This window comes from Triturus cristatus, chromosome 1_1 (genome assembly GCF_964204655.1).
Source record: "Triturus cristatus chromosome 1_1, aTriCri1.1, whole genome shotgun sequence".
Lineage (NCBI taxonomy): Eukaryota > Metazoa > Chordata > Amphibia > Caudata > Salamandridae > Triturus > Triturus cristatus.
The window spans coordinates 84,699,243-84,727,220 of record NC_140579.1 but is presented as its reverse complement, the minus strand read 5'-3'; the positions used below and the strand labels follow the sequence as shown (position 1 = coordinate 84,727,220).

The following is a 27,978-nucleotide window of genomic DNA, read 5'->3' as shown; positions in this document are numbered from 1 at the left end:
TCTGTTGTTACCATCCCGAGCTCTGCGCAGCGACCTTGGTCTGTACATGGTGTGACAAACAGTCTGGATTATTACACAATGCATGTTTGACACTCTAGGTTGATCGACCCACTATTTAGCCATAACACACGAGCAGCTGCGAATACCTGAAAGTTGGTGCTTTTAATATCACAGACATCATGTTTATTATTCAGACCGAAGACGAGCCTTCCTGCGAGAAGACTCCTGATGCTCCTGTGATGTGATTTCACTAAGCTGATCTTTGAGGTATGGGGTCCCCTATTCAAGCCTAAGAGACCTTCTACTAGCCTAATAATAATATTAGCTTCTTAGTAAAGGGAAGGTGGTAGGGTCCACTGTCATTATAACATGATCAACCCTTTTATATTCTATGGTATTGTAACGATGCTGATGGTTTTGATTTTAATCATTTGTCTGCTTGTATTAGCCAAAGTACTGCATCTTAGGACACGTGGTCTATAAAAATAAACTCTTTTTATTTTAACCGTGTCTCTGTTGATTATTGTTGTGGACTGATGTGAGAATAATATACGAACAGGTATTTCCGATTCCCACCATTCCTGAGAGTATACTGAGTCGCTTGTTCTGGGTTGTCTTTTCATTGGGACCGCCGAGCTAAATCTCGGATAACGAATGGGACACTTATGCTAGCCGGATACTGGGTTCTGGGTTCTGAGGTGAGTTTCTGGTACACCACAATTCACTGAGGTCCTGGGGTTCTACGCATAGTTCTGTGTATAAGCAGAATCCCTGCAACATGGCGCACCTAACGTTTGGTCTATGAGTTGAAACGCCTTAGTAGTGCTTATATTAGTCCACAGCACCCTCATTCTTGTACAAGTCTGACGGATTTAAACCTACCTAGTTCTATTGATATAGGTTCCTTCAAGCTTGATCATTAAAAAGGTTATTGAACCCTTGTGCTACAGATAGCTTCGAGTGTGGTTTGTCCTTATGGTGGTAGATATTGCGGCACATAGCCGTGCAGCTCTGAAACGTCATTTGACGCAGTATGGGGTGCCGGACACTGGCATGGACGTCATCTTTGTGGTGGGAGCCGATGCGGCATATCCATATGAGTTGTTCTACTCTTGGGTGATGATTCCGGCGGTGAGTGCGGTTGATAATACCTTTCATTCTTACACTGCAACTGCCGTGCCAGCGAACTATGTACCGTATAGGACACAAGAAATACCAATATCTGCTTGGCAGCATCTTATTTGGTTTAATGGCGCCCTCCCCCATGTGGTTATACCGCCGAGAATGGGCCCTTTATCAATTGCAGGGGCCACATGGCCGGTACTAGCCGGATTTACGCCTCATCCCCGTTACCTCACAGTGACGGTGGCTGAGTTGCGTGTACTACACACTGCCCTTATAACAGTTTATAGGGCATTGGTGCAGTAGGTGTCGCGCACTGTGCAGGCGGGGGCGCCTGCTGGTGCGGGACAACCTAATGATCATCACGCGGTGGTCATTAGTCCTGTTATGGTTAATTCTGTTATGGGCAAGCGCCCCCAAACAAGGGATGATTTTCCCTTTTGGCTTGCTGAAAAATTTGACCAAATAGAAGTGGTATACCCGAATACAACTCCTGTGGAGAAACACAGGATCCTCACCATTAGTTTGCCTAAAGACCTAGTCCCCCACATAGATGATTGTGTTACCTGGGGTAAGGTTTTTGCAGCGACGTACGCGCAGTGCTTTGGCACTCCGTCTATGTTGCAGCTGCCCTCCGTTATTAAACGTGTTCAAGATAACCACGGTGCGGAGTCTGCAATAGAATTAGGGATGCGGCTCCCCGGAGAGTTTGACCTGGTGGCTACCATGATAATGGGTAACCTTAAGGGTGATGCTTTGCAGTTTCAGGTTCGTAATGAACTAAAGAAAGTTGCTGAAGAGGACAAGCCGCAGGAATTTGCGAAAATAATCTCCGGTGCATACAGAGATTTAGGTCGTAGCTCTTTAGGAGTTAAGCCTGTGATCAAAAATCCCGATTTTAAGCAGCAGGGTAATGCAGAAGCCACTGGTAAGGATGACCGACCAAGCTTTCCAAAACAAAATTGGCGGTCTAAACAACAAAGAAAGCAGCAGCAGAAACAGGGCTCTCGGCCTGCCTCTCCCGTTCAGTCAAGTAGTGAACGCACTTATGATCTGCGAGATCGTGCTACTATTAAGTCTCCTGATAGATTTCAGGTTTCTGAACAACGTTCTCCTCGTTCTTCACAGGAAACATCGGCTTCACAGTCCGGTGGCGGAGGCGGTGGAAAAGGTCGGGGTGCACCACAAACACGTGAACAGCCCCGACTGACTGAGGGTAAAGGCAAGCAGGACGAATTTGCACGACAAAGACCCCCGTTTCAGAAGAAGAAAGTGGCGGCTCTGACGGCAAGGTATGCCTCAGATAGTGCGGACACAGCTTCGGAACCGGACATGGGCGCTGACGCTACTGGACAGCGCGGCGGAAATTACCATAGTCCGTCAAGCTCTGCGTCCATTTCTGGCGGTGACAGCAACTGATATATTGGTTACTGTTGAAACAGCTGACACCAGAGTGGCTCCCCCTGACAGACTTTATGAAATAGTCTTATTAATTGAGGGTGACATACAACGTACTATAAAAGGGATCTTTTGGGATAATCTGACCACCACCTATGATATCCTCCTAGCGGAGGCAGATTGGCCCCCAGCCTTCATTTTGGAAGCTCCTAGAGGGGAGGAGGTAATCCTCCCGTCCTTTGCGCACACGGTGCCTAAGGACCAGGCTGAAGTGTACGCTGAGGAGTGGGCGCTGGCGCTTGCGCCAGCGGTGTATCGTACTCAGGTGGGATGGGACCGGTTGTCCCCCTGCCATGAGATTCCATTGCGGTCTATGCCCCAGCCTCAACCCCAATATCCCATGCGTCGTGAAGCTAGACCCCACGTCGCGGCGATCCTTGAACAATTGGAATATCAGGGTGTTATTGAAACTTGTGTGTCCCCTATGAATAACCCTTTATTCACTGTAACGAAGCCTGACGGCTCGTACCGTTTAGTTTTGGATTACCGGCACCTAAACTCCCATTGCCGGACCTGCGCGGTACAAAATACACATAGCTCGGCTCTTGTCGACAGTCTCGTGCGTAAAAGGTTTAAAACGACACTTGACATTTCCAATGGCTTTTTTAGCCACAACCTGTCCACACTGAGTAGCCAGTGGACAGCGTTTACTTCGGGCGGCAAACAAAAACAGTTTACAAGATTGGCCATGAGCTACAAAAATAGCCCTGGCGTCTTTTCCGCTCGCGTGGTTTCTCTCTTAGAAAGAATAGACCCCGACGCATACTCCTATGTTGACGATATCTACCTCACGGATGATGAGCTGATGCCGCATCTGTCTCGAGTCGACAATATTATAGTGAGTTTTGCTGACTATGGCTACAAATTCAATTTTGCGAAGTCTCACATCGCGGAATATACAGTGTTGTTTTTGGGCTACGAGCTCAATAATGAAGGTAAGGGGTTAGCTCCCCACTTTCTGGAGAAGTGCGCATGCTTAAGTGCTCCTACGACACTGAAGAAATTACAATCTCTGCTGGGCTTTCTGAATTTCGGCCGTACGTACATTCCTGATTATGCCCAGCGTATCAAGCCGCTTTACGCCTTGGTACAACCATCGTTTTCGAAGTCTAGCTGGCAGCTAGAACATTCTAAAATTTTACAGTCTTTACAGGCTGACCTTCTTGCTTCACAATATTTGCTGACACGTGATAACCGCACTAACCTGGTAATAAGAATAGTGCCAGGCGCCGTGGGTTTCACGTATTTGACGTTTAATGAGGGCGATACAGTCCCCATTGCGTACAAATCCCACTTGTACACCTCTGCTGAATTACGTTTTTCCACGGTCGAAAAAGTTCTGACTGCTGTGCAGATGGCGATCCTTAAGGAACGCGCACTGTCGCATGGGAAACAGATTCTGGTTGTAACACCATATCCTGCCTTAGAAGCAGTGACTAAAGCAAGTGTACCAAATTCTAAAGCTTTGCATCCACGGTGGATACAATGGGCCACAACACTGACGTCGCCAGATGTCACTTACATCTTTGATGCCTCATTACAGACTCAAGAGTACTTGCAGTATGAATTCGTTCATCCGGCACCTCTGTCTTTGCGCCCGCTCGAAGAATACCATTGTGTCATATACACTGACGGGTCTGCGCAGCCCGCAATTGGATCAAAGCACGCTTATTCAGCGGCTTGCGCAATTGTCGTAGGTACATTCGTAAATGGTGAATTCCAATCTGATGCAGTGCATACGCAGTCATTGGGTGATTGTACCGCGCAATTAGCGGAGCTTCGGGCTCTGGTGCTTGCACTGGAGTTTGCTGATCCCCGAGTCACTACTCTTATAGTGAGTGACTCCTTCTACTGTGTCCAGTCCTACAATGACAATTTACACTTCTGGTCTCAGAATGATTATCGAGACACGAAAGGTAGCACAATTAAGCATAAAACGCTTTGGGTTCGAGTGGCAGACTTTAAAGAACGTCTCCCTCTCGTGAATGTTATTCACACTCTTGGTCACCAACGACTTGGTGTCCATGCTGTCGGCAACAGCTTGGCTGACGAGGCAGCAAAAACAGCAGTGGCTACATACTTAGTGGCAGCAGTTACAAGATCCAAAAGTAAGATTGATGATGACATCTTGGCAGCTATTGCTGCTACAGAAAAGGGAAGTGATTACCCGAAGGGTTTTCCTTCTCGTTATTTTTATCATTTAAGTCCTGATAACGTCCCATTAGTGAGGATTAACGACGTTGGTGACAGGATTATTCCCAACGTGGACTGCAGACCAGCACTGATCCTAGCTGCGCACGAGGGGTTGGCGTCAGCCCACGCCGGTGTGTCAGCTACAATATCTCTGCTACAACAACGTTACTGGTGGTTTGGTTTATATAAACAAGCGCGCGCTTATGTTCTTGATTGTGACATTTGCCAACAGATTAAACCTTCTACTGTTGCGCGCCCACCACAAACACAGTTGTACATATCTAATAAACCATTTGGTTGTGTTTATTTGGATCACTGCGGTCCTTTTTCTTCTGATACTGCGTACAAGTACATCTTGGTTGCAGTGGATTCGTGCACACGTTTTCTATGGGTATGGCCACAAAGGAGTGCTGACTCGCGGACTGTCATCAGGGATTTGCGTGTCTTTGTGGGAACTTTTGCGTGTGGTACCTTCCATTCTGATCAGGGCCCTGCGTTCGCCTCTAAGGCTTACAAGGAGGCTATGAGAAATTTGGGGGTCCTAGTCAAATTTTCGTCCCCCTACCGACCTGAGGGTAATAGTGTGGTGGAGCGAATGAACCGTGACTTAAAGCAATCATTGACAGCACGTGTTTTAGGCACAGGCCGGAACTGGCTAGCCCATTTGTATAACGTCCAACGTGCACTTAATAATCTCCCTAGAAGGTCTCTGGGTGGGCGGACCCCGTACATGATGCTCTTCGGAATCAGAATGTTTGTCCCAGACCTTGATGGTCTAGACATGGCGGCGTCGACCGCACCCTTTGACGTAGATGATCACTGTGCTGTTTTGCAGACTCTACAAGAAGCCAGAGACACTATTTCGAAGGAACACTTGCCCTCCACATCTGAAGCTGAAGTTCAGATTCCGGTAGTCGGCTGGCTACCCCGAGTTGGAGACCTGGTCCGTGAGAAGGTGGAGAACAAGAAGGAGTTCGGCCCCTCTTATCGTGCACCAGTTCCAGTGCTTGGAGTGCAGGGTACAAGAACAGTCATTTTACCTCCACTTCCTGGTCGCAAAGAAAACAGGTACACCTCTATTGACAATGTCAAACTTCAGCGAGTGGCCGATACTTCTTAGTATGACTCCAGCAGTTTCATGCCAGACGATGCAAAGAAATTCAATGTTGGCTCCTGCTTCTCACACCTTGCCTGATGTTGCCATCGAGATGCAAACAGTTACTGATCCCTTGTTGACACCACCGGCTGGTGGTTTGCCCGACGAGACTGAGTATGCTTATCCTACACGTGGTCCCTCGCCTGTTTTACAATCTACAGCACTTGGCCAGTCCCGTTTCTCCTTTGACACTAACTCATTGCCCTCAACTCCCCCATCGAACATTGCTGTTTTTGTAAGCTGGTTTAAGAGACATTTTTTGATTGCCCCTTGGACATACATCTGGTTGCTGCTTTTCAGTATTTTTTTGTTTATGTCAATTGGATTTGTGATAGTTTTTTTCCGTTTGGTGGATGGCCACTATCTCAAAGAGAGATCGACAATTAGACTTATCAATGGAACTTTGGCCCCCCACTCCTCGTCCCACATCATGAAAAGGGACCAGACTTTTGTGAATATTACTGCCTGGCCCGTCTTGGATGGAATCGCGTGGGATGCTGTTAAATTCCAAATTCATGGGCCTACAGAGGTCATTAATGTACCTAATGTATTTCGTGTTTCTATGGGTGATGTGGTTAGGCAGAACATACGTTCTGATGATTGGGATGTACACGCCATTGAGTCACTGTTTTCAGATTTGAAATATTATGCCGCTTTTGATGCTGAAGATTTATATGAAAATGCGGCTAATTATGCGGAACAGTATTGTTTTCAGCATTATGGCAATCACTTCCAGCATAAAGCGAATACATTTAGAAATTTTGTAAATTTTACCCAATGGGAACACTGTCCTACTCCCTCTTTCGGCAGTTCACATACACTAGTTGATAAGTATACTTATTTTACTGATTTCGGTGTTTCCAACCCGGCATCCTTTTATTTTAAGGTTATGCCTGAGTCTGCCGCAAAGGTTAGACTGACACACACCAAGTTACTTTATTCCAAGTCCTTTATGGACGAGTTGTCAATCAAAGGTTATGATCTATGGAAGGCTACAATTGATCTTAAGTCGGTTTGGGGATCCAAACCGTGGCAGGTTCAGGGAACTGAAGCTTTACATCGTGCCTGTCTTATACCAAATCATATACGGTTTTTAAATTCATCCATCTTCCAAACCACCTGTTTCGGATTGGCCACTTCTAAACAACTAAAGTCACCTTCTGTGCCGGATCTGGGCGCTTACCCCAATTGGGATAATCACACAGCTCTGTCGCTTCCTGCTTTGCAGTCATTGATTTCAAATTCATCTTTCAATATTTCGAAATTTAATAATGAGGGTTGGCTAATTTGGCAAAGCAGTTCTGATACCTGTCAACGTCGTTTTCTAGGGCTGAACCCAGGGTATACTCAGGAACGCGTAGACCCTCGGTTTGAGTCGACACATACAGTAACTACATACTCTGTAGGAAAGTTATGTCAATCCTGGCTGCGACATTCCACCTTGGCATCTGTCAAAGTTCATTTATCAAAGTTACATGACAAAATAGATTTGAATGATTTTGTTAAGGGTCCTGTGGGTGGCAGAACCAAAAGGTGGGCATATGCTATTTACAACGAAGTGTGGAAGTTGTCGCAAATTGAGGCGGCTTCCAGATTGAGAGCTATTGACCAAGCAAACATGGAAAAGGTATTAGCCGTTATAGATAACAGCATTAACACTCTCTCTTCAAGAATTTATACATTAGAAAATATTGTTTCTTCAGTTGTTGATATTGTGCATGATGATATGTCTGTGTTATATCATGGTCAAAACCAGTTGCGTTCTGTTATGCAGTTTGCATGGACATTGCAGACGTTAAAGGCAGGGAGGGTCCCTTGGGACTATTTGAACACTACAGCGTTATTCCTTCCCTTTAACCTGACAGATAAGCAGCGTTTCATGTCCATGAAGGATGCTACATATTCATTATTACATATTGAAAAATTGGAGCCGTTACCTTTTTCGGTGGCGGAAATCAATTCGGCCACGTGGCTTATCCACGGGTTGATAACTCTCCCGTTTGCACTTTTTAAGTTTACGTCTTGTATGAAACATTATGCTCTGGGTAGATATGAACAGCTGGGCACCGCTTTCATACATGAGGTTTGGTCCCTCCCCTTTACGTATAGATGTACTAGAGACAGTACTGAGGTTTATCTGAAGGGTGAGGAATGTACCACGACACCAGATCATTCCTTGGTATGTAGGCACATTCAATTACACGGTGCATGCAATGTACAAGCCCCGAATTTGGCCTGCGTCCTCCGCGGTGTCCCGGTGCCTGTGATTTCGCCTTCTTTCACGCTGCTTGCAAACGGTAGTTATTTAATTTTGAATAATGAAGCTTGCTGCGGGATGTTAGTAGGAATCCCATATATAGTAACTGTATCGCGTAGGGTTGTCTGCTGCAATAATGTTCTCTTTCCGCCCCCGCACGGGCGGCTGGATGTTTCCATCTGGCCTTCGATTCCAACCTTGAAAGCAGAGTTCAACAAGTTGAGCAGAATAAGAGCTCTATTGTCCCAAAAAGAGGTGCCATTGACTTCCTCTCGTGAAACATTTGTCCTTCACGTTGCAAATACGCGCACTGAGGTGCAGGCGCTGTTGAATACTGACCTCCCCCTACATTTTGGAGCTTTGATACAAACAATTTTCAATGCCTCGTCCACGACCGGCCTGGCTCATTTTTTTAAACTTGTAAGCTCAGGCCTCGTGACCTCTTTCCAAACTATTTTTGGTGTGATTCCGGCATTTTTTCATTCGATTTTCTCGAGCATCTTTGGAGGTGTTCCGCTGATTCTGGCGCTGGTGGCAGGTGTGCTGCTTTTACTTTTCATACTACGGAATGGCTGCTCTTTCTGTGCCACACGAGCGCCTGTCCCGTCTGCATCTTCTTCGTGATAGGATGCTTGACTTTTATCGTACTCTGCCATTGGCGACTTTGAGCCTGGCGTATGGATTATCCTTCAGGTATTCCTACTTCACCTGCGTGCAACCTGTTTTTCACTGCCTGGATTGTCCCTTTGAATGGCCTCTGGATTTGTGCTTGACCAACACGGTGTCTCCGGTGCCGGATTTCGATCGACTGATGAGGCCCTTAGTGTCTCACGAGTTTGCCTGTTCTGGTGTCCGGATTATGGCCTGTGGTGCGGCACATGGTATCCTGGGTAATTGGGACATCGCAATGGCTGCCTACGACTTCTTAGCTATGAGCTACTTGGAGGAACAGTCCGGTTGCCCTCTGATTGTGCTAGAGGCTCCGATGGTTGAAGAACACGTATGTTCCTTTTCTTTGCTTAATTGGATGGCTGAGACTTTTAGTGGCCCTGCAAACGATTTCTTGTTGGAAGCAGTTGCCACGTATGCTGCCTATACGTTCATGGATTAACTGAACTGACGTCCTTTACAACTGTGCCTTTGGACAGCAACCTGGCGCAGCAATTTTTTTTTTTTCCTTTTCACTTCCTGATGGAAGTTTTGAGTTTTTTTATTATTTTTATTTTTTAAACCCCTGTTTATTTTTTGTCTTTTCAGACTTTTGCACATTCTGAAGCTTTAGATTGGTTACGCCTTGTTCTGCTCTGTCGAAACTGAACTCTGCGTTCTCTGTTTTCTTGCCTACTAAATAGTGCTTCGATCAAGGGGGCATGTAGTGAGGACTCCCTGAGTATGTACATACATTGTTAAGTTAGCATAACCACGTTAGAGGGTAGAAAGCCATCTTGCTGCTTTTGCGCACGACACTGCGTTTACATGTTATTTCTTAAACAAACTGCTGACTCGAGACTCGCCTCACACGGGAGCAATCTGTTGTTACCATCCCGAGCTCTGCGCAGCGACCTTGGTCTGTACATGGTGTGACAAACAGTCTGGATTATTACACAATGCATGTTTTCCACTCTAGGTTGATCGACCCACTATTTAGCCATAACACACGAGCAGCTGCGAATACCTGAAAGTTGGTGCTTTTAATATCACAGACATCATGTTTATTATTCAGACCGAAGACGAGCCTTCCTGCGAGAAGACTCCTGATGCTCCTGTGATGTGATTTCACTAAGCTGATCTTTGAGGTATGGGGTCCCCTATTCAAGCCTAAGAGACCTTCTACTAGCCTAATAATAATATTAGCTTCTTAGTAAAGGGAAGGTGGTAGGGTCCACTGTCATTATAACATGATCAACCCTTTTATATTCTATGGTATTGTAACGATGCTGATGGTTTTGATTTTAATCATTTGTCTGCTTGTATTAGCCAAAGTACTGCATCTTAGGACACGTGGTCTATAAAAATAAACTCTTTTTATTTTCACCGTGTCTCTGTTGATTATTGTTGTGGACTGATGTGAGAATAATATACGAACAGGTATTTCCGATTCCCACCATTCCTGAGAGTATACTGAGTCGCTTGTTCTGGGTTGTCTTTTCATTGGGACCGCCGAGCTAAATCTCGGATAACGAATGGGACACTTATGCTAGCCGGATACTGGGTTCTGAGGTGAGTTTCTGGTACACCACAATTCACTGATGTCCTGGGGTTCTACGCATAGTTCTGTGTATAAGCAGAATCCCTGCAACAGCAGTAGCCCTCTACCACTATGAGAGTAGAGCTTGGAGCACCCGTTTTGTCTAACATGACCGCATCACCACGAGATATGTCTAGATAATTGCATACACCCATTATCTGTGTTCTTCCATGACCAAAAATCAGTACCAGGGATCCAAATATTCACGCAGCTGGGGCACACAGGGCAGGGGTGCACGTCCGACACCATGCAGGGGATTTGTGTGTCCCAACAAAACAAAATCAGAAAAAATTTCAGACTAGGCTTTCTACACAAAAAGGCGTCTAAATCAGCCCTACATGGCTAACTGATATAAGTGCCTCAAGAAAGGAAGTGTTAACGGAATAGGGTTTAACACTGAAAAAAATGCATGATAATTCCTCTTGGGGCTCGTCAAAATGTGTCAGCAGCGACCCACTCATCCCTGCAGGTCGATACCAGCAGACCTACCTGAAAACCCACAAAAACTGCAAATTAAGATGAGGATCACAAACTAAGTGGCCTTACACCATTTTGTGAAAACCATGATTGAAAGAAAAGTGGAATGCAATCTCTTATGGAGGGGGGACATCTGAATTGAGAGTCATTGTGGGAAACCTCCCTTAAAAACCCACATTTTTACAAACCTCTAAACCGAGAGGTGAAGCTTTCAAACATCAGAGATTAGATGCAAGGTGACATGAAAGTACTGTATAAGAGGAGTTGCAACCACTTGTGACCAATTGGCATCCTCTTCACTATGGAAAACTAGGTCATTGACATCCAAAACTGGATGACAAAGATTACATATTTCCAAGATCAGCGCTCCATATTAATCATGTAGAAACACGTGTGTGTGTTTCCCGAACTAAGATCCGACGAGAAAAAGCGTCCTGGCGTCTGAAAATCCAACCGGAAGAGTCTGTGTATCTGTGTATGTGGTGTAACAGTCCATTTCGATCTTCCAGTGAGATCCATTCTCCGCCACTGCTTCTCAGAACAGAAATAGGAGGTAGAGATGGGCAGCAGCCTGTCCTTGATACTGCTCGGTTATGTGAGGATTGATGGTATATGAACCACGGCACAACGAGGAGGTAGTCTGCTGTTGCTGCTGTCTGATCTGAATCAAGTCTTTATGATGAAAATACATCTTTATATATATGTTACATACCAGCTTAATAAAAAAATATTTTTATGATCCGATAATACTTTTACGTGGAATGAGAGTTGCTTTTTACTTCCTGCAAAAATCACGTTACCCCATGACTTACTGCTCCCTCTCAAAATATTACCCGAATCCCTGCTCCTCGGATGCCTAAAAGTGTATTGCTTTCTTCTTCTCTGACATTGCTTGTAGCGTAGGTCGAACCTTAGCATTACCTGCAGTGAGGTACCAGAATGTCCTATGTGTGTGTCTCTTTTATCCTAAGCACTATTAAGGGGCTCATTGAGCATGCGGCCAGCATCAAGTAATCCAGTGACTCATTCTCTGTCAGTTGCCGAAAGCAAGTGGTGTAAAGTACTGAAAGTAAATTGTGTCCCTATTTAACCACATTCAGGAGAGCCGATGTGCTCCATGTTGTACTCTGTACCAGAAATTACAAAAACATAGAGAACATTATATTTTCCCGGGAAAGCTATTACTGAATACACCACCTTTGTTTGTTAACTAAACTATTTTTCGCCCGAGTATGGGCAGGGACTACATTTTCGTGTTTACTAAAATTCTTAAGTTCAGTGCCATAATACTTTCCTTTGCTTTTCCTTTGGTAATTGAATTTTTGAATCATAGGAGAACCAACCATTCATTAATCTGTGTGTGGTTAAGTTGTGTTATGTTAGACGGCATGTTCACACAGGCTCTTGATCATAGATGAAAGAAAGCGTTAGTCGCCGCAGTAGATGGACAGAACAGCCCATTTGTAAAAATCTGCTGGTTTTCAGATGATTGGCGATTTCTTACAGATGCAGAAGCCTGGACTAAATATGCTCAGCCACCACAAATATGACGGCAGAAAATTACAAGGACAACCAAAACAGCAAGATGCCAACACCTCTTCTGAAAGGAAGTAAAGCTATTCTTCCAAAAGCCAATTTCAGATAAATAGTGCAAGCTCTGGCTCGTTGACCTGGATGGCAACACTGCTCACCAATTTACCAGGCAGCACCTTGGCACCCTTAAAAACATCACAAACTCAGTGGCTCGGCTTATGAAGGGCTTGAAGGTTACATCACTCCAAAGCCGAAGCAACTGCAGTGGCGTGCCTTCTAGGCGTATATCATTTTTAGAAATCTGTATCACATCCAAGTCCATCAAAATCAATACCTTCATATACCTGGGTAAAAAACTATATATCTCAGGTAACTAGAAGTATGCCCCATTAAAATGTACATGATTGAAAAGTGGAGGCAACCTTGGTGAAAATTTCGAGTTCAGTCAGTACAAATACTTATGGATGCATGTCTCTGTAATTTCAGTGAGATTCGAGATCTTATTATGAGGGGGTGAAGGCTTTAAGACTCTACCCACGACTGAGCAGCAGATTCAGCAGCTCTGTGCATAGATATGGATGCTGTGAAAGACTCTTCCCAAGCCGGGGGAAACACCATCTCTGTCAGATGCCATATTTAGTTTCAGAACACGCACTTGTACACTCTCCCGAACAATCTGCTGAGTAAAGTCCTCTTTTCGTAGGTCTAATATTTGGACCAGAACCGTGAGGAGGTTGTGAAACATTTGCAGGGTACATGTTGACAATTTGCTTCTCTGCAGAATTTTCCTATACTGAGAAGTCAAGCATCCTTTGCGAATATGTAGCAAACGTTTCCGCAACAGTCAAGGAGCGAGATGGTCAGTAGATAAAACTGTAGGTTGTTGCATCAGGCAACTTGAAGGCATTAGAAAAAATATTGGGGTTCATTGCAGTATTATGAGACTGCTATATTATACTTATTCAGACTCTAACTGGTCGTTATGCCTTGGCTGAGCAATCCAGGCAGGCAGCGAGCCTCACAGGAAGAGTTATTGAGGAATCAGCCCATCACGTAAGTTTGCTGACAAAAATTAGCTGAAAGGATTTTACTCCATTTTGTTTCTATTACAAAAGTGGTTTGGTAGGTATCAGTCAGTGTTTAATCTCAAAAAAGAAAACAAGGACGTAAGTAACGTATGTATTGATACAATCACCTGTATGGCGTATTCTCCAGAATGGCAATATGAATGTTTTGCTTCACCAGAGCTGTGAGGTATTTTTGGTTCACCATCTCAGATTAGCATTATCAGTTTCATGTAGTTCCATCTGTGCTCCAGTTGGTTACCAGGACTTTCACAAAGAACATAGTGGCAGTGATTTAGAGGTCCTGTACATCCTTCCCTACCTAGTAGACAGGCTTGATGATGCCCCCACCCGTAGTTGGGAATAGAGAACATGGTAGAGACCTGCAAGGTCCTCCTGTCCCTTTAGTAGCTGATAACATTAAAAAAAGACCAAATAATCACAGTTTCAGAATTTTGACTTCATCGAGGTCTCTTTTACTGGGTAGTGTTGCTTTCCAGAAAGAAAACAGGAAATTCAGGGTTCTGTCTCTCGACCTTTTTGTATTCTGGAAGAATGCATGTCTATATCTTGTATTGCTGGATCCATCCGTATCTTCAGGCGTAACTTTGATGACTGGGAAGATCTTTCCCGTTCGTAACTGTACTGGCGTCACAGACCGTGATCAGTATTGATAACAGATTGTTGGTTATAATTTATAGCTCCAGTCTTTTGCTGCGACAAGGCTGGCAGTTGAAGCTTGTACTTACCATCTAGATTTATCGAATACATACAACTGATTGAGGTGGAATAATTTCTGTTTTTTTTGGATGTCACTGATTTTGGACACAGCGTTATAGCCCTGAAGAGTCAGAGATTCACGTTTGCTCTGATGAAACACGTGTCGACTGGCTGTTTGTTTGCTTTTCACACGATGACCTGTTAAAGAACACAAAGACTTCTACGCTGGAGTGTTTCTATGTCAAGCTTAAGATACACTAATATTGTGTAATTTAATATTGTATGAGTGCACGGGATTGCTGTCAGTTGTTTATTATGTGTGGGGAGTTTCCCTCACAGATTGAGGGGTTTTAGGGTCTTCCCCTCCCTGTTAGCACCATACCCAATTGTTTACTTGTTTTTTGAATCACGTATATATAAGTGGTGCGCCATTTTCTTCCTGTCTATGAAAAACCCCATCTTTGTACACATACAAAGAGAAGTCGGTGACTGGTGCCTATCACAGAAGTAAACATTTGTTCATTTGCTTGCAGTGTGGATTTTAACAGTTATGGACTTTGCCACCTACCATAGAGGGGTGGCAGTTATCTTGGTATAGATCATTAAGCCTATGATTTTTGTCATTATTAAATAGCCCCAAGCATAGCTTATCTAACAAACAGTTGGAGTTCACTCTAGAGACACTGAATCCTTTCAGAGGAAGACATGATATACCTAAAATCATGTTTAAGTGATTTTTGTATAGAACTGTGCAATGTATTTTCTTGTTCAAATAATAACCAGAGGAACTTCTAGGCAGTGTGCGGCCTCCTGAAAGTATGTGCGATGCTCCGCGTTATTCCGCTCAATGCCTGCCAGAATTCCTGTGATCACACCCTGACTAAAGTGATCTTTAGGTTTTCTGCTGTCTTTGGACACCTTAAGAGTTAAATGCTATTGTAATGTTTAATGCAGCGTAACAGGAAGCATCTCTCAGACTAGCTATGCACACCAGTTTAAGAACTTCGAATTCTAACAAAAGACACACTGTAAAAAAAACTAGTTCTCACCTGAGCCAACTGGTCTTCGGCCAACACAGTTCCCCGTTCTTTATATTTAGCCTAAAAAATCAAACGTAAAAGAGAATGTGTTCAAAAGTAATTATCAATTAGAAAAATCTCTTTTAAACTGGTGTTGTTAGAGTGCAGGTACTGATGGTGCAGAAAGAAGCCGGTCTATTTCTTTTCTGAGCGCTCCTTCTAGTCAATTACCTGACCCTCCAGTCACAAACGGGGAGACAAATGTCCGTCTTTAGGCACACACACTCCGACACATTATGACACGGAGATCTCCCTAGAGTGAACTCATTTTATTTTACCGATTCCTCACCAAATTAGGTACAGGTTGGCTAAGAGGCAGACATGCTATGGGTTCGTGATTTTCTTCGTGTGCATCAATGGTGTCTGGTGACCTTTGTAAGTGTTGAGACAAAATACTACTTCATTTGAGCAATAGTAAGGAGTGAACGGCCGAGATTGGCACAGATGGGCCCTCAGAACAAGCTCTCAGCCGTGAGATAGACTTGGTAGCGCGTGGGCACTACCCATGTCACCTAGGAAGTCAGTGATAGGAGTTGCAAATGAGACATCGTGTTAACAGGCTCTCCGTTTGGAACATATCCGTTCACACCAGGTGTTCGTGTTGGACAAGCACAGTGGTAAAATGTTCCACTATAGAGGTCACACTTGGGACTCCGTGTTTGAGTAAGGTGCGGGATACATAGGGTATTAAGTGGCACTCATGCCCCACAATGAGTCTCCACTAGAGACAGGAGCTGGAAAGGCACGTTGGTGTCCCTCCTCGGGTCATACAGTCAGTGGATGAGTCAGGAGCTGGACATGTAGAGTTGTGAGTGTGCTCTCCTAAGGTCACCTCGGGAGTCTGTGTCTTAGTCGGGACCATGTAGTACAGCAAATGGACCTCCTCGGGTGGCGCTGGAAACACAGATTTGCTTCAGATCATACAAAGAATCAGTGGCTGCGTCAGGCACACATAGGAGGTAAGGGGACTATATGCATGTATCAAGCAATCAGCGAGTAAGTCGAGAGTTGGACATGGATGGTAGTGAGTGGGCTCTCCTGAGGTACCCCAGTCAGCGGCTGAGTCGGTCATGCGTGAATGGTCACACACACACACACACACACACCCCCCCCCCCCCCCCCCCCCCCCCCCCCCCCGGAACTATAATGGCGAGCTAGCTATCTTCAGGTCGGCCAGGAAGTCAGTGCTCGAATTAGGTGTTGGATACAAGGGTGATAAATGGCCCTACGCAGGCCAGAGAAAGAAAGTGTCAGTCTAAGAAGGTGTATATGCATGATGGTGCATTTGGTTCAGGGCAGTGGTTGAAGTGCATTTAAAAAGTATTGCGATCTGTGTTGATGCGCGCAAGGGGGCGTGGTGAGTGAGCATGTGGGTGTGGCTAATAACAAAATATTTTGTAACTTTTTTCAGTCTTTCACCTTCTGGTAAGGTAACTACATATAAAATAACACACAGCTTAAATGAAAATTAATGTCAATCAGTGGGAAATGCACTTTCGTAGATTATGAAGCCTCTATTAGTTAATGCACTGCACCAAATCCTGGTTGGTGCAGTGGAGAATAGTGACTTGTGTATGTTTAGTGCTACATGGCCCCAGTCTGTGACAGAAAGCACTGTGAACACGCAAGTCAATACTTTAAACTTGCATTACACACAGTAGAACATTGGCTGCTACAGAATGCACAAAAAAGTTTAGGATACAGTGTTTCCAAAAAGATAGTTTTTTTGCAGGCTGTAGTAGTGCCGTTTTTTAAAAAACAATCTTTTAAAAGAACACACTTCACAGCTTAGCTGGCAGCTCGCTACGTCACAGTAACCCGTAAAACGAAAGAATGAGTCATCAGGAAGCAATTTTTTGTAACTGTCTTTATAAAAGCACACACTGCTCAGCTTTGTTGATAGCTCCTTCACAATACCTCTCAAAAAGAATAAATGTGTGTCACCAGGAAGCTTCAATTAAAGACGAAACCGGCTTCCAGGGGTCCTTCACATTTGCCGATTGAACATCTGTGAACATTTACACTTCTTTCAGGCAAGCAGGCACCCTGGCAAGAAGGCTTTGTGAGCTGTTTGCCCCTCCTTCGGTTTCACAGCACAGGAGACTCCCTGAATGACACTGCAGCTTGATGCATTTCAAATGTCGGAATTAGCCGCTCTGGGGTGGTTGACTTTTGACAAAAGTAGGGGGACTGTTCTCCTAAAATAAAAATAAAGAGTATGGGCACGTCATACCCCTCAAATCCACTTCCACCCCGCCCGACCCCTACTTCTACCACTGGTTCAGGGTGCAGAATCACTTGAATGCTGCCCCCTCTTATTTATGAGCAACAGCAACTGCTACCGCGCCAAATCTCAGAAACAATCTGCGCTGCCGATAGGCGCTGCCTCTGATGCTTTTCCCACTGTTTCTGAAGATAATGGCTATGAATGGAGAGATCCCGCACATGAAGGCCATGTGCTACCAGTAGACCCACATGCAAGTGTATTGCCTGGTGTGCTCTGCTCCTGTATCCCAACGCGAGGTCTCAGGGTTGTACTTCAGAGCACGTTCCAGCATGTTACCAAGGGTGAAGGCCAACCACAACATACACACATCGTTACACACGCACAGGCATGTACATACACACAGTGGCACATGCACACACTTTTCAACTCATTAGGTCTCGCCTGAGCGCTAGCGCATGCGCTAGCTCAGGCGAGACCTTTAGTAAGCGGGTTTTCAAAGTGCTACCAGAGTGGCTTAAAGCCTGTGTGCATGTGAGCGTGAACATGCACAGGCCTCTCCTTTCGCGCGCACCACTCGCGTGTTTTTTTTTTGCTCGCGCTTCTTGTTTTTTTTATTTATAAATCTCCGTTGTGATCTAAGGCCCATGCGCTGTTTTTTTTTTTTGCACGTGCGGATGCATTCGGTTATCGCTCCGACATTTAGAATTACAAGCAGTTAATCAGGTCAGTCCACAGCTTTCCATACCAAAAAATGTAAACATTAAAAAAACTCTGCCTGTGACTTTAGTTTTTAATTGTCAAAATCTACTAAATCAGTCTGCTTGCGGTAATACTAACCAGCCATCTCAGAAGCTGTGACGATCTGTTTTTTTTTTTTATAGAAATGATCACAAAAATATATTAAGATTTCCCTATTCCTCCTCCTTTTGACTTCTGTACACTCTTTTCTTCCTGTACCCCTTCTTCGTGGGGTTCTTCATTGTCTGAATTCATCCTTCACACAGCACTGAAACCAGCACTATTGGCAATATCTGATGATATCAGAGCCATTATCGACCATGGTGGCCCAGCAATGGTGCTGTTGGATTTCTCTGCAGCTTTGGCATAGTCTCAAACTCTTTTCTCATCTCGCTCCTGTTTGAGAACAGAATTTGCATTCAGGCACTAAAACGGTTTTACTTTTTTCTCTCAGACTGCACTCGGGCTATGACTGTCCCCCCCTTTCCATCGCAAACTCTGTTAAGTTCAGTGTACTTAAAAGCTCCTCGTTGAGTCCTACTCCAAGATTTATGTCTCTTCTGTACCTCGTTCATATCTTTGGCTGCGACATTGTATCCTACGCCGACAACGCCTAAATCATTGTATCCCAATCTGAGAACATTCATTAAACTCAGACAAGCATTGGCATAGCAAATAGGCCTCGCTTTTGGGACCTTATAAGTGTTTAGCCATGCAACAATTGATGTTGTCGCACCAAGGATATTGTGCTGGATAACTAAACACTTATAAGGTTCCAAAGGCGAGACCTATTGGCTATGCCAATGCTTGTTTTTAGGTTGCTCCTGGGCAGCGCACGCGCTGCTCTGCGAGGTATGCTGTATTCGGAGTATGGAGGTGAAGCTCCGCCCACTCTTCGCCCCTATTTTTTCTTGGGCTGTGTCATTGTCCTTGGTAAATGCTGGCTTCTGATTCATTTATAGGCTTGGTAGTCCCTGCTTAGTACCGCCTTGTCTTCATTTGTAACCTCCCATGGCGACACCCCCCCTTACCTGTGTTGCTGCTTGGTAGGCTTGAATTACAGCCTCCAAGCACTATTTTGTTTAATGCTTTTCCCTGCCTGCTTGCGGGACACGCTCTTTCGTAGTCTGTGTGCTCGTTCGTGGGCTTAATTTATATTTTCATAGCACGCCACAGTGGCAGCAGCGCCTTAGGTTTATTTGTGGCGCCAAACGCGGCTGCATGTTTTTTTCCCTATTTTTTAAACTTTGTTTGTAAAAGCGCACCATGCTGCACTTTCAAGTTAATGGTGGCCACGACCCTTTCTTTACACGAGCCTTGTCTAAGGAAAGTGGCATGGCCGCCATTAATGTGACAGTGCTGCATGGGGCGCTTTTGCAAACAACCATTTGAAAATGCAATAGGTCTCACATTTAAGAGTTTAGAAAATGAGAGACCCATTGCATTGCAAATGCTTGTCTTCCATTCTGTTTTGTCCTGGTAGTTCGGTCTAGAAATCTGCTTCTTTCCTGTCATCGCCACCAAGTGAATTTTTAGCCCAATTTCTCTCCTCAGCGACCCAGAAGAAACAGTGGAATTCGCCCAAATAGCCCTTCGTTAAACCGTTTCGCTAAACCATGTCCAGTTATCCACTGTGACAGGGGTCTCTCTTGGGGGACTGGTGTCTGGGGGTGGTGGGGGAGCTTCTCCTACATTGCCTCACCCTCTCTGGGTTTCGCTAACTGGAAACATAATGGCCGGGTTTTCTGTTACTTTGAATTTTCATTTCTTCCATGTTCGCACAGGTTGCACCCCACATCTGCCAACACCCTCCGTGGTAGGTGATGACCAGTCTGCAGCGGGGAGCCAGTCACTTCACACACCTGTCGGCATCACAGGTGATCACACACTGTTCATATCACAAGTTGTGTTTATATAGCGCCCCCTCCAGTTTCCAGCTGCCCTTTGGCGCTTTTGGAGTTTGCGGGTGTATTGAGGGGCTGGGCACAGCAGAGGGGGCAGCTTTGAGGATTAGATCTTGTGCCCCACTGGTTTCTACACGACAATAACTTGATTTTTATACAGGATTTCACATCTCATTTCATTTCTAAGCACTGTAAATGACAGGGGTTAGTGGTGTGGTCCAGAATATTGTCACATCAATATTGTGTCCTAAATTATTAATTAAAAATAGAAAATTCACACTGAATGGGAAGATATTTTTGTACACGGTATCTAGAACACAATATGTATGTCATGCTATATTACTGTATAAAATATTCTGGAAAACAACTGCTTCTATACAGCGCTTAATACCAAGTGTCTGGTTGTATAATGCCTTCAGAGTCTGGGCACCCTCTACGGGTGGCCGGTTATTTTTATTTCGTGCCCCCTCCCTCCCCCACCCTCCTACGTTGCAGGGGCCTGAATTACGCCCCTGCCATGGACATAGGGTACCTTTTGGTGGGCCTCTCTCTGCCAGCAATATCAAATAAACTGTGTTGCTTTTCTGTTTCCTTTTGCTTGGGAAAGCAGCAAGGCTTTCTCTGGCGTTTAAATGTTTCTTATTCCATGACATTGCACGAGTTCTGCCAGGCATACAATGGGTTGGGTTAAGGAATGATGCCCCCCCGCCCACCACAACAAGAAACCATGTCCCTCACACACCCACACGACGGGGCTGCGGCGGCCTGCGTTATGTCCTGTGGTGGTGATGTCAGCTGTATGTTTCCCTCCTCCAGTCTGCCCTGTGGGTGTTGTCTGTTGCTGCTGACAGTGCTTAGCTTGTAAAACAATAACTGCCAGAGCCCTCGTCAGGAGGCCACCACAGCATGCACGGACCTCAGCCCCTTCCAGCGCAGCCCATCACAGAATCAACACAACTACTAACCATCACACTGCTTCAAGTCTGACAATTCAGACTGGTCAAGGCCCCCAAAGCTATAAGAGTAGCTTGGGCGGCAGGTATTAGCTGTTTTAAATGCATATTGAAATAATAATCAACAGTTGTTCTGTTCCTCTTTAAAATACACAATCAGCCCCACTATGTGGCAGCTGGCGTAAGTGCCGGTGTTGATAATTAAGTGCTGGTGCCAAGCACCGGAATCCACCGGCTTTAATTAAGCACTGGCAGCTGGGTGTCCGACTGTCCTTTCTTTCTTCAGTGGTACTCTTCGTTAGATCCCGAGATGTCAGCTGCATTTTTTCCTTCTCAAGGCAGCCTGTGTGTTATCTGTCTGTAGCTGCCGGGTCGAAGTCGGTCAGACTTTCATTTTCCTTGCTGGCACGCTCTTATGTAGTGTGGTGTTGACATCGGCTACATGTTTTCCTCCTCAAGGCAGCCTATGGTCGGAGCTGTGACCTGGAAGTATTGGTGCACTGTGCTTTAGAAATCTTATGTTTTTAATATAAACTTGAAAGGGACTTACATCCTGCCTCCTCTCGTTCCAGCCTTCTCATTGTTTCCTGTGCGTGCCACTTACCTTTCCTCCATTTCTATTGGTTGCAACATATTTTCCTGCATTTATCAATGCTTGTTCCTCGTCTGATTCTCTTATTTTCCCAACACCGAAATATAGTTAACATCCGCTTTGATATAACTATATTTTCCTAAAGTTTTTTCTTTCACTCATGCAGCATATTTATATAAAAATGTATCCCCTGGAGAGAATAAGTGATTTGCAAAGAATCACAGGTTGTTGTGCGGCACCGCCGAGACTAGAACCAGGATCCCCAGCTCTGACCGCATCATCTCCACTCCTGTGTTATCTGTCAGGGAGCTCTTTCCTTCTCCCAGATGATAAAAACAGCTCTTTCTTCATGACATCGGCGAAATCAATGCTTGTCTAAATAATAGACCTGTCCACTTTGGAGCATTCTGGCTTTTTTTTAAGTCTCCTAGAATCTTTTAATTATACTGTGCAAAACTTTTTGGAGCGATTTTGTATTCACGGTTATTAATGTAGGCTTTACTTTTATGTTCCGTATGCATCAATAACATTATAGTCACCTCGCCCCAGCCCACCTCACATGTTTAATTTCTTTTTGGGGATCGCTTTGGTGTTACATTCATGCTAGCTAAACAGTGCAGGAGTGCAATATGCACTTTCAAACTTTACAACTTAAGACTTTAAAGTTTGGAGCATGGAAGGTTGAAAACTTTTCGGTGTTCATACTTATGACCAGCACACCACTTTACTGCGTGGACTTAAATATTTCACAAATACGCACAGGTTGTGTTATTTCCACTCCAGGCTACTACTGAGGGGTGACCTCTCCCCAACTAAGCTAACCTATTTATACTCTGGGTCCCCAACAATCATATTGTACTGCAAGCTTCCTTTCCTCACCTTCGCCTACAGAATATTACAAGCGCACACCATAAGTGTCATCCAGCACAAAGTCAGCAAGAACACAGCTCCACCTCAGCACCAGAGCAGCCCCCACCTCGGCACCAGCACAACCTTACCTCAACAACAATTCAGCACCAATACAGCACCACATCAGCATCACCTCAACAAAACAACTCACTGCACACTCAACTACACCTAATCACCACCACCTCAGTATCACTCAGCATCATAGCTTTAAAAAATTGCCAAAGCCAATCGGTTGGCTAAACACTGATGAGGTCACACAGGCGAGACCTATTGGCTATGGCAATGCTGGTTTATATATGCTTGCCATCCACAGTGCTTCAATGTCTCTGGTGACTGCCACACAGCTTCCGCCCAGCCTTGCAAGACAGGGTTTTCTCCGATAAACCCTCATCATCAGAATCTCCTGCAAAACGCTGACCCAACTTCAAGAACTCTCATTCTACTAGGAGAGTTCCAGTATCAAAACGAGTACCGGTAAGTTGCTGTCATTTAAAGCACTGCACTCTTCTACTACACTGCTATAACCTTTAGTTGTTAGTTGGTGCATCTTCCTGATTACTGTTCTGTCCCTTGCTGCTCAGCCATGAGTGATGTCACTTGGAATGTTGAGTGTGTGGGACTGGAGGAGTTGGCAGTTGGATGAGCAGGGAGGCTGCTCCTGGTGGGGCTTTACAGGAGATCTACATGGGCTTTATATGAGCATTACATGGACTTTGTGACTAACCAATAAACCTGCAACTTGTTCTACGTGACCTGTCTACGAGACAATCTTCATTATTACACTGGCGACGATTTGGAAGGACTTACGCGTGTGTTACTTCAAAGGTTAATGGTTTCTGAAGCCTAAATGATTTACAAGTAAAACTTCAAAAGAACTTACAAGCTGGTATTTGAGGAACCTGTGTGTTGCTGATGGAAACTGTACTGGAACTAAGGATGTGAGTAAAAGAAATTTAAACTTATCAACTGGAACTAGCTGTACATTTGAGGAAGCTGACACTTCAGAGCCCCACCAGTGACCACTCCATCGGTCGCCCTAATAAGTGAGTGCCAGTTCCTTTTGAAACTTTCTATACAAGAATCTCTTGTTCTCTGCACGTTAAAGAGAACCTACATGTTGAGGAGGGATGGTTGTGAATACCCTTTCACTTTCTATTACTAGTCAGCGAAAAGTTACTGTAGAAATCCAACTATTATGGAAGAGTTGCTTTGCCCCAGCTATCTGTTTTGGGAGTGGCGATAGACACCCTGGTCAGCTGTTTTGAAGTAAATACTAGAGTTGGGAATTGTTTGCTCCACGGCTCTCCAGAGGAAGCAGTGACGTATGCTGGTTAAAACTGACACCCCGGTGAGGAGTTACACAAGAGTGGTGCAGTGAGATGCTGTGAATGTGAGCCTTGGCGATCCAGAGTAAAAGGAGAGACGCGCTGTGGAGGAAATCTGCACTCCTGTGTAAAACTATTGGAGGGGTATTGTACACTATCTGTGAGTATTGTTGCTCTATATGAGTTGAACCGTGTTGTCTTTTGGGCCCCTGGGGGGCGAAGACAGGGTGGAAGGCTTCTATAAGAATCATCTTACCGTACTTGATTTGCTGTGCTCTGTTACCACTATGTCGGAGCCGTTGGTGCGAGGGATGTTCGTTGGTGCAAGAGATGTTCGTCCTTCGTTCCCATCCTGAGAGTGATGACGCAATGGAATCTTCTTCCTGACCAAGATCAAGCACGTAACACGATACACACGGTGCGCGCTGCACTGTTGATCTACTTTCGTCATCTACGAGATGATCTGCGAGACGTCAGCACGCTCACGCGTACTTTTGGCATCCATTTTGGATTGGGAGATTTCTGTGAGATCACTCACATTCTCGCTGTGTGTTCATGAAAGCGCATGTTTCGTTTTCATGCCAAATGCTCTGATCTTCACAAGTGAGCATTTGGGGTCAGTGACATGACATTACATGAATAGCATGTTTTAAGACATTATTGTACAAAGTTGCTGGAGGACAGTTATTTCAAGTATTTTTTTTTCATGGTTATTCGTTGTGCGGGGGAGGTACACAGTGCACGGTTGAGCAGCTACATCAGCATGGAAGTACACAGTGCACATTTGAGGAGCAGTTCTTCACGTTGACTTATTGCTTTTGGCTCCTTTTCATTTTTTTTTTTTTTGTCGCATTTTTGCATTGGTACACTCAGAACTGTGACTATGGATTTGTTTACATGGTTATGCATCCTGGTGACTTTGACTTCTGGCGTATGGGAGTCCCACTTAATCATCGGGTGAGAGGTCGCTCACCGGCGTGTGCGCAGTTTAAATGTTTTATAGTTATAGTATTAGTATCTCTATTTTAGTCCTAAATTCACTCTATTTTACATTTAATTTTATGGTCTTGCTTAGTTTCAAAGGGAGGTGTATTCCCCTATAGGGTGGTGTGTTTACCCTATTACAGTATTTTGAGTTTTGGAGTATCATAGGGAGGTGTATTTTCCCTATTACAGTCTTCGGTGAGTTTTTGGGAGGTGTTTTCCCCTATAGGGAGGTGTTTTCCCCTATTACAGTGTTCAGAGTTTCATAGGGAGGTGAGTTCCCCTATTACAATGTTCTATGTGTCTAAGGGAGGTGTATTCCCCTATAGGGAGGTGTGATTCCCCTATTACGTTGTTTTGAGTTTTGGAGTATCATAGGGAGGTGTATTTTCCCTATTACAATGTTCGGTGAGTCTTTGGGAGGTGTTTTCCCCTATAGGGAGGTGTTTTCCCCTATTACAGTGTTCAGAGTTTCATAGGGAGGTGAGTTCCCCTATTACAGTGTTCGGTGAGTCTTTGGGAGGTGTTTTCCCCTATAGGGAGGTGTTTTCCCCTATTACGTTGTTTTAGTTTCTAAGGGAGGTGTATTCCCCTATTGGGTGGTGTGTTTACCCTATTACTGTTAGTTTGTTGGTGGTGAGTACCCATCTTATTAGTTTCCCTAGGGAGGGGGATGGGGCTCATTCATTCATTTGCTAAAGATATTTTCTTGTGAGTATTTTCTGATTTGATGCCGCTCGTAGGCTTTAATACTGTGAAATCTCCATCGGGGTTGCATTGGTGGCAAAGCAACAAGCTGCAGGAGGACACGAACATTTTAACTTTGTTTTAATCTTCACTTGAGTTCTGGGACTGCGAGGACCAGGGCGCCGTGCGAAGAGTTTACCGGACGCACCTGGGTCCTCTTCCTGACTCCTCCTCTCTTTCACTATTTAAATCATACCCACTCTCGCGTTAGCGGGACGCGTGCGGGGCTAAGTCCGGGGCGAAGCCCGGGCCAAGGGCGGGCCCGTTTAAGCCCGTTCAAGCACGGTTAAGACCGGACCGGGCTTAGTCTCTTGGATTTGTATTTTGGTGTCTAATCTTGGAATAAGGCCACAATTACTATGGATACCCGAGGTAAATGTACAAGAGCACAACCGTTTGTAGCCGGCACTTTGGACAGTTTTATTATAAGGGCGAATTCTGTTGTAGAAGGTGAATTGAATATGTTAGAAAGGCGCCTATCTGATGGGATTCATAGTACTAGGAGGTCTTCGCTGGGCTTACTTGCTTCTGTTAGATCCCCATCGAACTTGGATGATTCACATACAGCACTCCTGGATTCTATCGATCAAACAATTGAATCAGTCATACATGACCTCAGGACCAGTACTTCCTCAGGCAGAGACAAACTCCAATCTATTCCGGAGTGTATACCCCCTCTTAGGCTCGAAGTATCATCTGATTTAAATTTTAGCAATACTCATGTGACACACCAGGGAGCAGTCCCTAAAAGAAAACGTGAGGGGAATTTGAAACAAGGGAAAAAACCAAGACTGGACCGCTCTCATAGCAGTACCGTTAATACGACGACAAACACCCCAATTAGGCTAGCTACAAATAACAGGGTGACATCCACTATACCTTCGGTGACAACCCTCCCCCATTCTGAATCCCTCGTATCTCCTGAAGACAGGGACGATGGTCCCGATCAGGGGAATGTCTGCATTAATGATACCTTAAATAACATTCTTAAGGGATTTTTCACCCCAAATGATGGCTAGGTTCGATGCTATTGAGGCAAGGCTTAAAGAAATTGAAAGGGTAATTCTAGACACAGCCAACTTACGTGGGAGTGGAGGTATAATCTCTAGTGTATCTGTGAACAATTTGAGAGATCCCCAACCCTCTTCCCTTCCCACATCTGTAGCCTCGAAAACCCCTTCCCGGACGGAATCTATTCTATCTGGTGCATCACCTTCCACATTCAATTCCCTCCCTTCCTCCATTGCCATTCCTTTACCTGCCCAAACTCAACCACCTACTATAACTAGAACTCCCTCTCGAGTTTCTAAATCAAACCACATAGATGAACCTGGAACTTCTAGAGATCTTGGTAATTGCACTTGTGAAGAGGTGCCTAGTCTAAGCTGGAAAAATGTGATAAACCTTCCTCCTGAAGCATCGCCCTATGTTATTGTTCTAACTGGCGTCCCAGAACTTACTAACCCCGAACTAGAGACTTATGCTTCTCTTAAAAAATAAAGTGACTAGCTGGCTCAACACACACAGACCTCTCCCTCCTAATGTAACTTCTGAGGTTCTAATGGTGAGGAGGGTTTCTTGGTTGGGAATTACTACAAAGAAAATCAAGGGTGATTGCATTACAGTGAATTTTAGAAATCCCCAGATTGTTTCTTATATTTTTAATTGGTATGGTAATACTGGAGTTACTACTATTAAACCCTTACCATTGTCCTTCTTTTATCCGCCAACTACTACTTTTTCCCACCCTAAGATTGACGGAAACTGGACTAGGGTTGGACCCTCTCCTCTTAGAGGAAGACAGAGGCACATTCGTTTTGATGTGCCTACACGAGGCAATTACTTATGCAATAACAGATATGCTTGTCTTGAAGAGGTTGACTGACTAAGTCCAGAGGTTGTTATTCCCAATTCCCCTACTGTTTCGATGACGCCTTCTAAGCAACATTGTATCTCCACTCCCTCGTGTGTTACCTCTCCAACTGTTTCCTTGATTCCATACGAACCCTCCACGTGTAAAAAACCAGATCTTATTCTAGTTTCACTACCCACGCATAAAATTCTTTCGTGGAATATAGCCGGCCTAGCTAGCAAACTTGATTGCCCTTTGTGGGGCTCTTTTATAGATTCCTATCACATATGTTGTTTCCAAGAGACATGGGCGAGGCAAGAATGTCTTCGACTGGGCTTTGCATCTTTTTCTATTCCGGCTGTGTGGGGGGGTAGAGGCCGCCCTTCTGGCGGCCTATCCATCTGGGTTGCCACTCACTTGGGCTGTAGTGCTAAGACCCT

At 44.8% G+C, this 27,978-nt stretch overlaps 1 protein-coding gene across 4 annotated transcripts in view; it reads right to left on the bottom strand.

The window, feature by feature from the left end:
• Positions 1-27,978, bottom strand: part of LOC146869531 (vacuolar-sorting protein SNF8) — a 225,236-nt gene that overhangs the window by 176,839 nt on the left and 20,419 nt on the right. For all 4 annotated transcript variants that reach the window (XM_085603876.1, XM_085603925.1, XM_085603905.1 and 1 more), the window contains exon 2: positions 15,278-15,328. In XM_085603876.1, coding sequence (XP_085460002.1) covers positions 15,278-15,328 — 51 coding nt within the window. The remainder of the gene's footprint in view (positions 1-15,277; positions 15,329-27,978) is intronic.